At 38.4% G+C, this 16493-nt stretch overlaps 1 protein-coding gene across 6 annotated transcripts in view; it reads left to right on the top strand.

Annotated features, from left to right (window-relative positions):
* Window positions 1–718: 718 nt before the first annotated feature.
* Shprh (SNF2 histone linker PHD RING helicase) overlaps window positions 719–16493 on the top strand; it is a 90586-nt gene continuing 74811 nt past the window's right edge. For 5 of the 6 annotated variants that reach the window (XM_055629118.1, XM_055629116.1, XM_055629121.1 and 2 more), the window contains exons 1-4: window positions 719–792; window positions 3423–4081; window positions 6217–6346; window positions 12631–12849. In XM_055629118.1, coding sequence (XP_055485093.1) covers window positions 3461–4081; window positions 6217–6346; window positions 12631–12849 — 970 coding nt within the window. In that variant the 5' untranslated portion in view covers window positions 719–792; window positions 3423–3460. Of the gene's footprint in view, window positions 793–902; window positions 1048–3422; window positions 4082–6216; window positions 6347–12630; window positions 12850–16493 lie in introns of those variants that run through there. The other variant, XM_055629117.1, reaches the window with a different exon arrangement.

Below are 16493 nucleotides of genomic sequence, written 5' to 3'. Positions count from 1 at the left end.
AATTTCAAAAGATATACAAAGCGCTTGGTAACACACAATTGAAGTGCTCAGAAGGGAGAATTTTGTTTATGTCTACTGAGGGTGGAATTCTCCCTTCTGAAAAGAAACTAGGAGGCCAGCTTCAGCATAGCTGTATAATTTCTTTCTCTTAAAATGTTTAAACATTTAAAGCCTTAGTTTTTTGTTTTGTTTTGGGCCAGAATAAATTTCTCTCAGACCTCTTTACTCTGAGCAGCTTTTGGAAACAACTTCTCTGCATTTTTTTCCTCGTTAAATCAAATTCTTTTGGTTTGGTGGTTTAATTCCTAACTTGTAAATTTATTTGGGTTATTATAATTGCTCAGCATCCTGCATTCCGTTTTACTTAAGTTTGTGCCTGTTTTTATTAAAACCGCATCACAACATCCCGCCCCTTCTGACGAAAAGCCCAACCCCTCTTTCGGTTCCCGCCCATCCTACATTTGCTGTTGCGACGGGAGGGGGGGTAGGAGAAGGGCACAACCATCGCGAGATCTTAACGGTTTTCTCATGGGAGGGGTCAAAGATGGGACATGCGCAGACGCGCCCTTTGAAGCCAAGCGAGCGAGAAAGGGGCGGGGCGTCTGTCTTGTCCTGCGCGTTCGCGTGCACCCGACGCTTGGGGTTGTTTTCAGCCGGCGCTGTGGCTTCCGGCACGGGCGTCCATAGAGCACTCCGCGCATGCGCAGCTCCGGCAGGTGTGTGTGCTTGTGTATTTGGCGTCTGTCCACCTGCAGCGTACGGGGATAGCCCGGCGCTTGGGTACCTGCTGAGGTAGGCCGGGGTGGATACTGGGTCAGGGGTTAGAGGTCGCGGAGGGAAGCTGGCTCTGTGGCCTCAGGGGAATACCGAGGGCTCCTGTGAAGCTCCTGGGTGCTCGCTGCCTACGCTCTCGTACTGAGGCCTTGTGGCGAGCGGTCCCTCCAGGAGCTTGAGCATCGGACGCTGACAGCCTGCTTCTTTCTTGAGGATTACGGAAGGGGACCCTTCTGAGCCTGCAACGTGCCCGCAGGATCTGGCACTGTTCAGGTGCCTAGGCTGGTGGGGCGTGGGACTGCAGGTAGCGGAAAGGGATGCAGAGACCTGGAAGTTAGGCTGGCAAGTTCTCAATTACCTTCAGAGAAAGATTAAGTACTTTCGCTTGCTAAACCGCCGTGGCGCCTGTGTAGTTTGACTCTGCAAGTAGCCCTAGGGTCATGATTGAAGATGTTGATTTACGGTTAAGGTACTCCGACAGAGGTACAATATTGTTAAACACTGGCTATTTAAACTTGGTCAAACCTTTTAATCTAAATGGCTTGAATTTATCATGGGAAGTCTTCTTTTGCTCCGACATGTTTTTCTTTGTCTTCTTTGCTCCTTTTTGCCCATGTTGCCTTATTCTTTATCTAAGCTGTCACTCTTATTCTTTTTGATCTGTTAATCCATAAAATCATTGTGTGCGTCTATAGTTTTTTTTCTCTTTGAAAAAAATATTTCTAAGGATTTTAAACTATATAAAGGTCAAGCGAAGTTTTGTTAATGTTTTGGGATTGTAAAGCACATTGGAATTATACAGCAGTGGTGTGGATTTAAATCTAACTAACACGTGAGACAGGTATTTATTTCTGGCTTTATGAGAAGTTTGTATAGAGGAATTTTAATTCAGAACATGGCTGCTCTGACAAAGAGATCACATCCAAAGACCTTCTAGGGCTGTATGATCTGGCTTGAATACAAACACACCTTTAATCCAGGAGACAGAGACAAGCGTATCTGATTTCAAGGCCAGCCTGCATTAGAGTAAGTTTCAAGTAAAGAAAAGCTTAGGTCCAGGCATGGTGGTACATACCTTTATTTCCAAACTATGAAGGTAAAGTTAATTTATAAGAGAAAGCACCCAAGTTTGAAAGTGATGTCTAATTGAGTGACAGAAAAAGTGGTGAATCAAATCAGAAAGATTTGACCGAATAGGATATGCTGAACTCTTAAGAAGAGAGGAAAGGGAAGCTACTTAAGGGGCAATGCAGAGGAGGCAGTTTTACCTCAACAGTAATAGAGAGACAGGTTGAAGAGAGAGAACTCATGTGAAGATCAAATGAGGAGCCAGGAGAGTAGTGCAGATTACTGGAGTTAATTTGGGGCCAAGCAGAGCGTTCCATGGGCTAAAAGAGAAGCCAGATTGAATAAGTCAGCTGGCATAGGAGTTTGAGCCAGAACTGCTGAGTTGAACCAGCCAGCCCAGAGCTCAGTAAGTACAAGAAAGGGTGAGTTTATTAAGCAGTAAGTCTTAGAGGCTGAAAACATTCTAGGCCTAGCTTAGATTGTACAGAGGCTAGAAACTTCCAGGACTAGACCTAGGTTAGCAGACAGAGGTAGTAATCCTCTGAGACAACAATTGAAACAGGTGAATCAAAGTTCATCTTACAAATTTTTCTTCCTATCAGGTTTGTTGCCCATCAGGTGTAGTTTTATAATTTGTTTTCTTTTATGCAATTGATTGTGTTTTAACTAAATTTTTTTTCTACTAAATTTGAGTGAAACTTTTACAACATTTAATACATGAGATCATTGTTAATGTGTTTGTTACCTGTTAGTGTTCTCCTCAAGAAAATACCAGACAAGAGGCAACTACAGGGAGTTGAAAAGACAACCCATTTTGATGGGGAAGACATAGTGAGGGTGGGAGTGCTTCTTAGTGGCAGCAGGCTGGTAAAGTTGCTCACATCTAGCTAGGTAAGAAAACTGACAGGACAGGAAACAAGGTTGATCTTCCAGGCTCAGCAGTCAGCATCACATTCCGTACACCTACGTCCCATCTCAAGTTTCCAGAATTTCACAGAATAGGAGTACCAGCCAGGGATCAGTTGTGACATGTAATCTGTGGGTAGCTTTTATGGCCAAACCATAGCAGCTGTTACTTCACTTTAATCTTCTTACAAATTTACCTATTCTTTTCTATATATGTCTCTGAAGTTTTCACAGTATATAACAGATTTCAGATTTTGTGTAACAGCTGCTAAGGAATGTGCTTGATATCACAGGGTTATCTTAAAGATAACTGGGCTAAAATGCAGGAAATGGGTTATCTTGACTGTCAATGGAAACTACAGTCTTGGGTGAGATTCTTAGAAAATATCTAGGAGAGGAGTGAGGCCCAGCTGAGGTCTTGTTCATTTGGCAGTAAGCCTGAATATTGCAATGTTGATGTTTTTGTTTGAAAGTATTTCTTCATAAAAGATAAATTATCTCTGTCTTGGTAATCTTCACAGCAAATGCATGTTGTTAATTGTGCTGGAGTCTGGATTTCAACTGACCAGAGGCTTTAACCAGACTCCAGAGTATGGTCCATTCTCTTCCCATGTTGCCATACTTTTGTTGTCTCTCTATCCTGCCTCATGTCCACTGTTCCATTTGTCATTTAGAATCTACATTTACTAACCAAGAAAGTGAGAGTGTGAAGATGAGCAGCCGAAGGAAGCGTGTTCCCCCAGTGAAGGTGAATGAAGAAAGGCAGCAGCAGCTTCACTGGGACATGTATGAAAACTTGAGGAATGAGCCACTCACCTTTACTGTTGAGGAGCAGCCCTGCTCAGGTGCAGACTCCTCTTCCGATTGCATCATCATAGATGATGACCCTCCTGAAGGTGCAGTTCACAGAGCTAAGAAGAGGCGGTCAGAGGCTGTGAGCACCTTAGAATCCACCAAAAAAGAGACCCCTTTGTCTGTGACGATGAATGTTAAGATTTCTCCCTATCATGCAGAAGACCATTCTTGGAAAGCGTTTCTGGGAGATTTTGCTCTTCAGCTTCTCCCTGAAGAGAGTTTAGTTGAACATTTCTCTGAAAGGAGTTTTACACTGATAAGTTCAGAGTCAAGCAATGAGTTCCTGATCTATGCTCATTCAGAATGTAAAGATGTAGAGAAACAAGAAAATGTACTCAAAGAATCAGCCCATGTTTGTGGTAAGGGTGTTCGAGTGGAATCCTCCTTCACTAGTGACATGTTACAGGATTTGGCCTGGCTGCAGAAGAAAAAAGGAATAAAACTCTATCAGAGACCAGAAGGAAATCATACGATCAAGGTACTCAGTGTCTGTGGTGTTTTATAAAGTTCTGCACTGGTAATTCATTGATATTAGCTTAGACTCAAAACCTAGCAATAAGCCTCTCATTATTAAGTCTCAAAGAATGCTTTTTATGGGGCTTTAAACAACTCTTAACATTGTGTCTTCCTGCCAATCATTTTTAGCCAGGTTGCACTTTCAAATTCTTTTTCTACATTGTTTCAGAAATGCTATATTTTAAATATGAATTAATTTCCTGATTGTAGAACTTATGTATAACCTTCCTATTCTTACATATATTTTTTTTGTCATTGTTTTTTAATCTGGCTGTTGAAATTACAAATTAACTTGTTTCCCCAACATATTCTGTCTGTCTGTGCATTTCTTGGTTCCCTCTTTACCTTCTCTTCTAACTGTATGTCACTTTCTGATAGTCTTTTTCAGAAAGAATCTAGTGCATGGAGAACTTTTCTTAAGCCCAACGGTGGTACTGCATGTCCTTGCCCTGAGTAATATTTTTGTTTTTATTTTATCTCATTTTTAATTGTGCTTAAAGCACAATTACATTTCCTGCTTTCTAAACTGAAATCTTTATCCACTACCTGTGAAAGGGCCTGTTACTTAACAATATCAGTAAATCTAATTTATTTCAAGATCTACATTCAGTGTAGATATGTACAAATATGTACAAATGTATAAATATATACAAATTACACAAATGTTTTACTACAGTTCTGTATGAACCTTAAACATGAATTCTTTCATGATTTTGCTAAAATCAGGTGACATAAATAGATATACTTTGTAAAAGAGATAATATGCTTTCATGCTAAGGCTTGAAAGAAAAATTCTAAGGTGTTTTTTCATCCTTGTGTCACTGAAACGATTTTATTACACATTTCTCAAATTAATAGCAATTGTATCAGTAGGCCTAATTGTTATTTCTGGGGAGATCTGTTGTGTTTAGGGTGGAATAGAGAACATTTGGGAGCATTATGTAGCAATTACCTTTTCCCTGGAGAGTGAAACTCACCCATGCTTTTCCCTGTCTACTGATTTTAAGGGCCAGAATTTTGCTGAGTGATGGCAGGAATGTAAGAATTCACGGCTTATGTGTCTGTATCCTAACATTAAAATTAAATCTTAATCTCTTCCATTTTCCCTGACCTTGATTTGTATAAATATGTCAGTATTTATTGCTGCTGAGGTAAGCCATCTCCAGATGAACAAAAGGCAAATGCATACAATCCTGAACTGTAATCTTTGTCACTTGTTACAGTTTAATGTTGCTGGATTCTTATATTTCAGGAGACTAAATAAAGGCTTTTACTCATTAGGGAGTTAGGCCCAGGGTATCTGGGGAAATGGGAAAAAAAAATGCATTATCTGCTGTAAGAAACCTTAAAAATTAAACCCTTTAGGTTACCTAGATAGACTTCAATTTTGAAATTGAGAACATTTGAGTCTAAACAAAAGGTATATTTTCTAGATTTCTTTTATTTCAAAATATCATTGTTTATACTCAGATTTGATTTATCTCACCTCTTACATTGTTTTACAAGTTAAGATACCTAAAATAGTCAAGGTCAGTTTTCTTCTACCTTTTATTCATATTTGATCCAGTAATAAGAATTTCTAAACCTAACCACAAAAGTGTGAGCACATGTGTTTAGTTTTCTAGGAAATACTTCCTTGTAACATGCTTCACTGATTGTTGTGATACTCATTGGGTTTGGGAACTAGTGTCTTGGTGAGTAGAATTGAATATTTCATCACATTCTCCTGTGTTTAGTCCCATTTAAGGACGTCTTTTTCTTTTTTCTAATAAATAATACTTCATAGACATTTACCAAATAAACTATGAAATTAAAAATATATCTTGTGTCTGTGGAGCAAACATTGTTAAAACCTTTAAAAATGGAGAACTGGCTCCTGTACCAGTTCTCCAGAACAAGAACAAGAGCACTCCTGTTCTTGTGGAGGACCTGGGTTCAGTTCCCAGAACCCACATGTCATCTAACAGTCATCTGTAACTCTTATCCCTGGTGATCCACTGTCCATAGTGAAAGTGACTCTGAAAAAGGTTGTCTTTGTACTTATAGAGTATATTCCCAGCAAAACTTCATAAAACTTCATGTGTTAATTCTTTGTAGGTTGGAATTTATATCTTGGAAGCTGGCCTAACAAGACTAGATTTTTTGAGTGATGCAAGTTCAAGAATGAAAAAGTTCAATCAGCTCATGAAGAGAGTGATGGAAAAGTTACATAATTTTATTATTCCAGGTAATTATTAAAGTAAGCTTTAAAATTGCCTTTTGGGATTGTCAGTTTTCCCTCAACTCTTACATATAACAACCTGAAAAATAAATAATAAAAATGATGAAACTTGAATGATCTTTATACAGTACTGTATGACAAATCCAGAATACCCTTACTGATATTATTTGCTTAGTATTGTGCCCAGCATTCAAGAAATATTGCAAAATCAACATACAAAGTCAATTTGCACCTAAACTGGCAGAATCTCTGTCTCTCTTTCTACGTACCTATCTATTCTTAACTCTTCTGCAGATTTTTATTATTATTATTAATTACACTTTATTCATTTTGTATCCCCCCATAAGCCCCTCCCTCCTCACCTCCCTATCCCACCCTTCCTCCCCTTTCTGCATGCATGCCCCTCCCCAAGTCCACTGATAGGGGAGGTCTTCCTCTCCTTCTTTCTGATCTTAGACTATCAGTTCTCATCAGAAGTGGCTGCATTGTCATCTTCTGTAGCCTGGTAAGGCTGCTCCCCCCTCAGGTGGAGGTGATCAAAGAGCAGGCCAATCAGATTATGTCATAGGCAATCCCTCTTCCCATTACTACATGGACACTGAACTGCCATGGGCTACATCTTTGCAGGGGTTCTAGGTTATCTCCATGAATAGTCCTTGGTTGGAGTATGAGTCTCTGGGAAGTTCCCAGTGTTCAAATTTTCTTGTTCTGTTGCTCTCCTTGTGGAGTTCCTGTCCTCTCCAGCTCTTGCTATTTCCCACTTCTTACATAAAATTCTATTCACTCTGCCCGACAGTTGGCCATCAGGCTCAGCATCTGCTTTGATAGTCTTCAGGGCAGAGGCTTTCAGAGGCCGTCTGTGGCAGGTTCCTAGGTTGTTTCCTGTTTTCTTCTTCTGGCTTTCAGAGGCCCTCTGTAGCAGGTTCCTAGGTTGTTCCCTGTTTTCTTCTTCTTCTGATGTCCATCCTCTTTGCCTTTCAGGATGGAGATTGAGCATTTTAGTTAGGGTCCTCTCTTTTGCTTAGTTTCTTTAGATGTACAGATTTTAGTGGGTTTATCCTATGTTGTATGTTTATATGAGTGAGTATATATCGTGTGTGTCTTTTTGCTTCTGGGACAACTCACTCAGGATGATCCTTTCCTGGTCCCACCATTTACCTGTAAATTTCATGATTTCCTTATTTTTCATTGCTGAGTAATACTCCATTGTATAGATGTACCACAATTTCTGCATCCATTCTTCAGTTGAAGGGCATCTGGGCTGTTTCCAGCTTCTGGCTATTACAAATAAAGCTGCTACAAACATGGTTGAACAAATGTCCTTTTTGTGTACTTGAGCCTCTTTTGGGTATATGCCTAGGAGTGGTATGGCTGGATCTTGAGGAAGCGCTATTTCTAGTTGTCTGAGAAAGTGCCAGATTGCTTTCTAGAGTGGTTGTACAAGTTTATATTCCCACCAGTAGTGGGGAAGGGTTCCCCTTTCTCCACAACCTCTCCAGCATGTGTTGTCCCTTGAGTTTTTGATCTTGGCCATTCTGATGGGTGTAAGGTGAAATCTCAGGGTTGTTTTGATTTGCCTTTCCCTAATGGCTAATGAGGTTGAGCCTTTCTTTAAATGCTTCTCTGCCATTCGATATTCCTCTACAGAGAATTCTGTTTAGCTCTGTTCCCCATTTTTTAAGTGGTTTGTTGCTTTTCAGCTTGTTTAGTTCTTTATATATATTGGATATGAGTCCTCTGTCAGATAAAGGGTTGGTGATGATTCTTTCCCAATCTGTAGGCAGTCGCTTTGTTTTGATGACAGTGTCCTTTGCTTTACAGAAGCTTTTTAGTTTCATGAGGTCCCATTTATTGATTGTTGCTCTTAGAGCCTGTGCTGTTGGTGTTCTGATCAGGAAGTTTTCTCCTGTACCAGTGAGTTCTAGGGTATTCCCCACTTTTTTTCCTAGCTGATTTAATGTGTCTGGTTTTATGTTGAGTTCTTTGATCCAGTTGGACTTTGGTTTTGTGCAGGGTGATAAGTATGGATCTATTTTCATTTTTCTACATGTAGACATCAAGTTGGACCAGCACCATTTGAAAAAAAAAAAGATGCTATCTTTTTTCCATTGTATGGTTTTGGCATCTTTGTCAAAAATCAGGTGTCCATAAGTGTGTGGGTTTATTTCTGGGTCTTCTGTTTGGTTCCATTGATCCACCATTCTGTTTCTATGCCAGTACCATGCAGTTTTTATAACTGTTGCTAACAGCCACTGGTCATTAATCTCTCTCAACATCAATGGATTCAACTCTCCAATAAAAAGACACAGATTAACAGAATGGATACGTAAACAAAACCCAGCAATCTGTTGCATACAAGAAACACACCTAAGGCACAAAGGTTTACTTTACTTGAGGGTAAAGGGTTGGAAGACGACTTTCCAAGCAAATGAACCCAAGAAGCAAGCAGCAGTAGCCTTCTAATATCTGATAAAATAGACTTTCAACCAAAATTAATAAAAAGAGATGGGGAAGGACACTTCATACTCATCAAAGCAAAATTCCACCAGGAAGACATCACAATCCAGAACATCTATGCCTCAAATGCAAGAGCACCCACATTTGTTAAAGAAACATTGATAAAATTTAAACCACATATAAATCCCCACAGATTAATAGTGGGAGACTTCAACACCCCACTTCTGCAGATTTTTAATAGCCAGAGACTGTTGCTGGCCTTTAATCTACTCTACTTTTCAGTCTGATAAAGACTCTCAAAAGTCAGGTTCCTATAAAGAGCAGATGACTTTGTTGTTTGTTGGTAGGACATGGAATTTTTTGCTAGCATGTAGCTAAGGGTTTATGAATATTAGAGAAGCTAGCTTAGTGGTAGAAAAAACAGAAACAAAAACCACTGTTGGTTGAGCACTGCCACTGGTAGACGTGGGCAGTGTCTTGGGGTACACCCAGCTATGGTGCTGGCGAAACAGCTTGGATTCTCCAGATTACAGAGGAGAATTTGAATGGCTTACTTTTTTCAGGTGCAGTTTGTAGGATATTCTTTCCCCTCCTTTTATTTTCTTTTTCTTTTTTTACTTATGTGCTTAATGCCAAACCCAGAACTGCACACATACTAGGCAAGTGCTGTACTTCTGAGCTGTATATAACCTCAGCCCTATAGAACATTTCCTTGTTAGAATGTTTTGGAAAGCTGTTTTGAACATAGTGTGTAAATTGATGCTATAGCTCATTCTTCCAAAGGTTTATAATACTACTACTAATAGGTGATTTTGCAAGTTAGAGATTTATAGGAAAGAAGATATCTTGCTTCAGAATTAGAAATGCTATAAAATATATTAGTGGCTATGAAATATATTAATGTTTTTTTGTTTTGTTTTTTGTTTTTTTTCAGTTATAATATAATTCAGTTATAATTATAATATAATTCAGTTATAATTTTAACCGCTATGGTAGAGCATGCTTAAATTGCCAACGCCAGGGAGGGAAAACCTAAAGCTTAGCTATCAATACAAGATTACATAATTTGTTGTAATGGTATGAAATAAGTGCATAACCATATACTGTATGGTTATGAAAATCTATATGGCATTTTTGTATTGAAAATAATTTATAGATTCAGTACAGTCTTAGTTATTGAGCATAGTAGGAATGTTATGTAAAACCATGTAGCTTAACAGTATGTTCTTTGAGAACTGTTTGGAAATAAAAATGGCTCATTTCTTCATATTGAAGGACTAATTCAAGGTTTTTATTTTGTTCAAGTTTCAGTGTGTGTCTTCTATAGGGCATTGTGTTCTTTCAGTGAAATGTGACAGCCTCGCAAACTTACATTAAAGGTTTCAGCATATCTCATTAGCTGCTGCAACCAAAGGCCCGTCCTTTCTTCTTAGCCTGAAAAATTTATGAAAATCATTGTCTTAATAAGCATGAAAAGTATGAGGAATTTTTTCTAATGTTAGGGTGTAAAAGTGATGAAATAAGTTAATTTATAAATCACAGATGAAATTCATATTTAGTTCCTCATAGTTACTATATACATATGAGAACAGAATATATCAGTCTTTCTGAGGAAGTGGGACAAGTACCCATAGATGATTGAGAAAGCAAATAGATCACCACACATAGTCCTGGCCAAAGTATAAAATGGCACATGAACACTGAGGAAAACATTGTTGCCATGCAATGTAGGCATACTTTTAAAAACACACACACACAAAACTTTTTATTTACATTTCTTTTATCTTTTTCTCCCTAATCCACCCAAATCCTTTCTAACACCTCAAAACCAGGTAGGAGAGAGAAAGGGTTATTGGGAGAAGGGGCGCAGTTCTCACAGTTGTTTCCTGCTGTTTAGGGTCATCAGGTTCTTTGGAGCTAGTCCAGTCCTTGTTTCAGGAGGCTTCCAACTTGTCTCACAACAGCAACCAGGAGCAGTAAGGAGAGAGCAGGAATAGCATTGTTCTTTCTCTGCACTCTACATTCTCTGGGCTCTGGCATTTATTCTCTCTCCAGAGTCCTCAGATTTAAACTATGCAGCTGGTAAAGCGCTTACTCTTCTTGGAGCCCACATGAAGCACATAGTCTGTTATTGTGGACCATCTGAGTCAGTCGCACATTCCATACCTAGAACCAAAACAAAAAACATGTTTATATCCACAACATTTTACCCCCTTTCTTTAAAAAAAAAAAAAAAAAAAAGCTTTTCTTTTAATATAAACAAAACTTGATCTTGCTTTCTTAAGAGGAGATAATCAAGGAACCAAACCCTTTTGGATCAATAATTTTTTAACCTGATGACTTTCATCTGCTTTTGTATGGATATACTTTTTGCTCTTGAGCCCCGATCTAGGTGCCTAATGATCAGAAATTACCCAGATGTTCTTGCAGAGAAGCCAGTGCTCATTCGCTTCTCTGACAGAACCTGCCTTACTTCTGAGTTAACAGACCGGCCGTTTTAAGCTCTCAGGCAGCATTGAGTATTTCGCTATCTAAAACTTTTGGCGGCTAATAGGAAAGCTAATGGTATAAATTTCTTAACCTGAGGTTACTCATCTGGTAGCTCAGTTTGCTCAAGATTAACTTGTTTTCTTGAAACAGGCTTTTTGCCTTTAACCTTTTAGGCCTGTAGAGCTTTCTGCTCCTCCCAGCTCCCCAACCTACCCAGAGGCTGTGGGAACTTGACACCTAAAGTGTACAGAGCAGGGCTAGGTGGCGAAGTAGAGAATTCAGGCCCTTAGTTACCAGGTATTTTTCTTTTACCAATGACACTTTTTGCTTTCCAAGCATTTCAGCCTCTACCAGCAAATTTTCTAGTTGCATTGCCAACCCTGCAATCCTATCCTAATCGTTCAATCATTCTCGTAACCTTTTTAAAAATGGAATGCAGAAAGACAATGAAACAAAACCGGAGAATCCCCTCTGGGATTAAAGTGGGAATGGAACCAGCAGTAGCTTCAGTAAACCTTTTGCTTGTATCCTGAAATGTATATTCATCTGTCCGTACCCTGTTGTTGCCTGTGTGACATTAGCCATTATTTTAAGCTGGAAAAACAAACAGACTTAAGTACATTTCTTTTATCTTTTTCTCCCTACTCCATGCTGGTCCCTTCCAACACCAGGTAGGAGAGAGAAAAAGGGTTAGTGGGATAGGGGCCACAGTTCTCTTAAATGCTTCCTGCCAATTAGGGTCATCAGGTTCCTTGGAGCCCGTCTAGTCCTTGTTTTAGCATATCTCCAACTTCTCTTCTCACAACAGGTACCAGGAGCTACATTGTTGTTTCTCTGCACTCCACACTTTCTGGGCTCCGCATTCAGTCTCTCCAGAGTCCTCAGATTTAAGCTATTTGCACCTGGCCAAGAGCTCCTCTCAGAGCCCACACGAAGTGAATGGTCTGCTGCTGTGGACCATCTGAATTAGTCCCACAGCCCATACCTCGGACCAAAACAAGAACATGTTTATCCACAACAGTGCAGCATTTGAACTCTCTTAAAGAATACGTACGTAGTTACTGAGGAGAGATTTCCAGTCCCAGAATACACAGAGCAGGACTATGGAGATGGATAGGTGCATGGGGCTTCCTGGGATAAGGACTAGTGGTTAGCAGGCCTTGGAGCAACATTTCCAGCCCTCAGAAGACTAAGCCATGAGGATTTTGGGTGTGAGGTCAATCCAAAAGGTATTGCAAAATATCTAAAAGTACACAAGAGTAGGAAGAGATGAGTTTAGAAAGAAAAATTGCTTGTGACTAATAATGCAGATCCTGTTTTGAATATCTTTGTTGGATCCATAGATATCCTTGAAGATGACGATGAGGATTCAGAGAATGAGACAGAGGGTCAAGACATTGATGAGCTCTATCACTTTGTGAAGCAAAAACACCTGCAAGAAACACAGTCAGTGCAAGTGGATGTCCAGCACCCTGCATTGATTCCGGTGCTGAGACCTTACCAGAGAGAGGCAGTCAACTGGATGCTTCGACAAGAGCATTTCAGAAGCATTCCTGCTGCTGGCAAGTATAAGATACTTAAAGAAGGTCTCATTGATTGGGGGGTGGGGGGATAATGCTGGAGATAGTTAATAGTGGAGCAAGCATTGGGGTCATGCTGAAAATCATACAAAAAAAGAGTATAATATTCCAAGAAGTCTTTCAAAATAGTTATCAAAAAAATTAATGTGACTTTCCTTATTTGTAGAAGTTTAAACTTGTTTTTTCTTCAGCCTTTAGGGGAATGTAGTAAAAGTAAGAAATAAGTTTAAATCATGGTCTCTATTTGTAATCCCGTTTTGGAAGCTAGTGTCAGGAAGATAAAGAATTCAAATCAGTCCGAGCTATAATGTGGATTCTTGGCCACCCAGGGCTACATGCCATGGTATCTGAACAACAACAATAACAACAAAGAGAGAGAATCGTGATTTGTCAACAAAGGATTCCTTTTAGAACATTATTAGCTATGTGTAAGAGCTTCCTAACTTAACAATAAATGTTAGCAACAGACAGCAGATTTACAAACGTGACTAATTTTCTTAGTTTATATCTTTTGCTTGCCCAACACAATCAATAAAACAAATTTATTGGAGGGATGTACTTTAGTAATAATTTATTTTTGTTTGTTTGTTTTGAGACAGTGTCTTTGTATAGTTCTGTCCATCTAAGAACTCGCTATGTAGACCAGGCTGAGTTCAGGTTCTAATTAAAATTCATGTTTCTGCCTCCCAGGCACTGGGCTTAAAGGTATGTACCACCATGCCCAGCACTGTTTCTAATGAGTAGACAAATTTTGAGATTTTTAAATGATTCTGTAAAATGAGTTATTAACTAGTTCTGATTCTTTCTGTATCTATTTAGTCTAGTTAATGGCAGATATTATTTATTTCACCCAAGTAATCCAGCAATTTTTTTTTTCTTTTTTTTTTTTTTTTTTTTTTAAGTTTTCTTTTTTGGAAGTATCAATTGATAGGCAATAGTATTTCTTTTTAACTCCATGTCCAATTAATGTCAATAAATTTGTCCCCAAATACCTTCCTCATCTCTCTCTTTTTTTTTTAATCTCCCAATGAATGAGAATATTCGTTCATATTTTTTCACATTTTCTTCCCCTGTCCTGAAACCAACATCCAACTCTGAAGTTGGATGCTCTTGGTTAAGTTTCATAATCTGTATCTTTCACTGCCTAATCACATTCAGTCTTTTCCTTTTTGATTATTTGTGTGGGAAATTTTCAGTTATATAAAGTTCCATATAGGCCATATTATTTTTCTCTAAAATGAAATTGTTTTGTTCAAATAAATAATTTCAGTAAGGTATAGCTTACATACAACAAAACTCTTTGATCTTAAAGGTAAAGTTTGAGGCATTTTAACAAAGCTGTATCCTCAAGTCAAGTAACAGGTTTCATCAGCCCTCTACCACAGTGACAGAGGATCTGAGAAAATCATCTCCAGAGAATCAGGGTTCAGTGCAAGAATGGCTAGTCTGATATCTTTGGACGTGAGGAAAGATTAGGTCTTTACAAGGTCAAAATACCTTGTTTCAGGAATGATAACATTCCTCTAATTTATCTAAAATTTTTTAAAATTATAAGAATTTTAGCCAGCTATGGTGGAGCACATTTGAGCTGCTGGGGCTTGGGAAGGAAAAAATCAAGTTTAGATATCAATAGTTTATTGCATAATTACTGAGTTGTAATGGTATAAAATGAAAATCCTGTATGGTATTTTGTACCGATAATAGTGCATATATGATTCAGTGCAGTTTTAGTCATTAAACATAAGTGTATTCACCATTTTTACATCATGGCAGTGACACACAAGCTGAAGAGCTCTTCATCTCACTGTAGCCTGGAAGCAGAGAATATGTTATGAAGGGATCAGGCTTAGATGCAGTCCCCAAGAGGAGTTCCAGTCAGGACCAACTCTTTAATTTGGTCTTATCTCCAAAGTTTTTACTAGTTTTCAGTAAGACCTCAAATCAATTAATCCACCAATGAACCAGTCCATTCATGATGTCAGTGCCATCATATCCAATCACTTTCCCCAGGTCCCCATCTCCCAGCATTGCTGTGATGGCAACAGTGCCCTCAACACATGAGCCTTTGAGGAACATTTCAGATACAAACCATAACACTATCTAACACAGAACTAGAGTTGTACCAAAGTAGTACTAGCTTTGTATGGTTCTCGAGAGCTGAAATATGACCTTCCAAATTAAAATCTGCTGAGAGTTTAAAATACACACTGGATTTCATATAGTGCTATAAAAAGGAAACAAGGTAAAACCTTTAAGTTTTTATATTGGTTACGTATCTTAGTTGTCAGGATAAAGTATATTGTTGAAATTATTTGACTTGTTTCTTCCTTTTTGTACAGTAGTGGCACAGAAAATTTCATTGCCCTATGACTTACTTACGGCCCAGTCAGCTCTGGCTCTAACCCTGCAGGAGGCTGCCATTGCCACAATAGCTTGACCTGTTTGGGGAAAATGAATCATTTTACACACACTATTTGAACAAGGATTTTATTTCATTTTATATGACATTTTTGAGGTGTGTCTATACTGTATGTATCAGAAACTCATTTTTTTTTTCTATGTACTAGATTTTCTGGATGACATTTAGCAGTTCTTCTGCCCTCTGTGGTTTCCATTAATTAATTTTTTTTTTCTTTTACAAATTGTATCTTTTCTATGTCATTTATTACTTTCTTAGAAATTCTTTTCACTTCACTGGTGGATAAAGACTGACTTCCTGTTTTGAAAATTAAAAGATTAAATAGAAAGACCAGAGGAGGTTGAGATAAATGCAATACTTAAATATTACAGTTTGAGCTTTCTTTTTCTTAAATGAAGTAAGCCTTTCTTCTCACTCTCTACTCCACATAACAGGTCAGCTTCAATGAAGGTAAACGTTGGAGCCAAGCAACATAGGTCTTTTGAGTTATTTTAAAGTTGCCCATGATCCTCCTGTCTTCAACTCCTTCAGCAAATCCTGTTGGTGGGGCGACTACAACCCTGCTTTATAAATGATAAGCCACCCATGACCCTGAGTCTTCATGCTTTACTCACTGAGCCAGCTGGGTGTCTCTAACCCAGAAGCTATTTCCAGTTTTGCAAATGAAAAATCAGTTTTCTCCAACTGAATCTCACTAGTTATACAAACCTCTCTTAAAGACAGGCCCTTTGTCTAGTAGTAGATGGCCAACACAAAAATGAATTCAGTGGCATTTTTGGAGATTCTTTATCTCATAATACTTAATGCTTTCTCAGAGCCATTTCTCCCCTTATAGGACCTTTACATATACATTATAGTTTCTGGTTTTGTGCTTTTATGGGATGTCTGCATTTGATATGCATCTCTGTGTCTCTATGTACTTACTATGCTTTTTCTTTGTTCTTGTTTTTAATAGTTTTTTTTTAATTTAATTTTTAGATGGTTGTCTATATTCTGAGAGTGAGAAAGAAAGGGTATAGATCTGGGTGGGTGGGGAGGATCTGGGAGGAGTTTGGAGAGTGGAAACCCTAATCAACATATTGTATGAAAAAAAATCCATTTTCAATAAAAAAAAAAGTTGTCTGTGTCTTAGATAACCTCTGGTTGGGATTGGTGCTTTGTATTATTATTATTATTATTATTATTATTATTATTATTATTATTATTA

This window comes from Psammomys obesus, unplaced genomic scaffold, assembly GCF_907164565.1.
Source record: "Psammomys obesus unplaced genomic scaffold, mPsaObe1.curated_primary_1811, whole genome shotgun sequence".
NCBI classification, from domain to species: Eukaryota; Metazoa; Chordata; class Mammalia; order Rodentia; family Muridae; genus Psammomys; species Psammomys obesus.
This window is presented reverse-complemented; position numbering and strand designations above follow the sequence as displayed.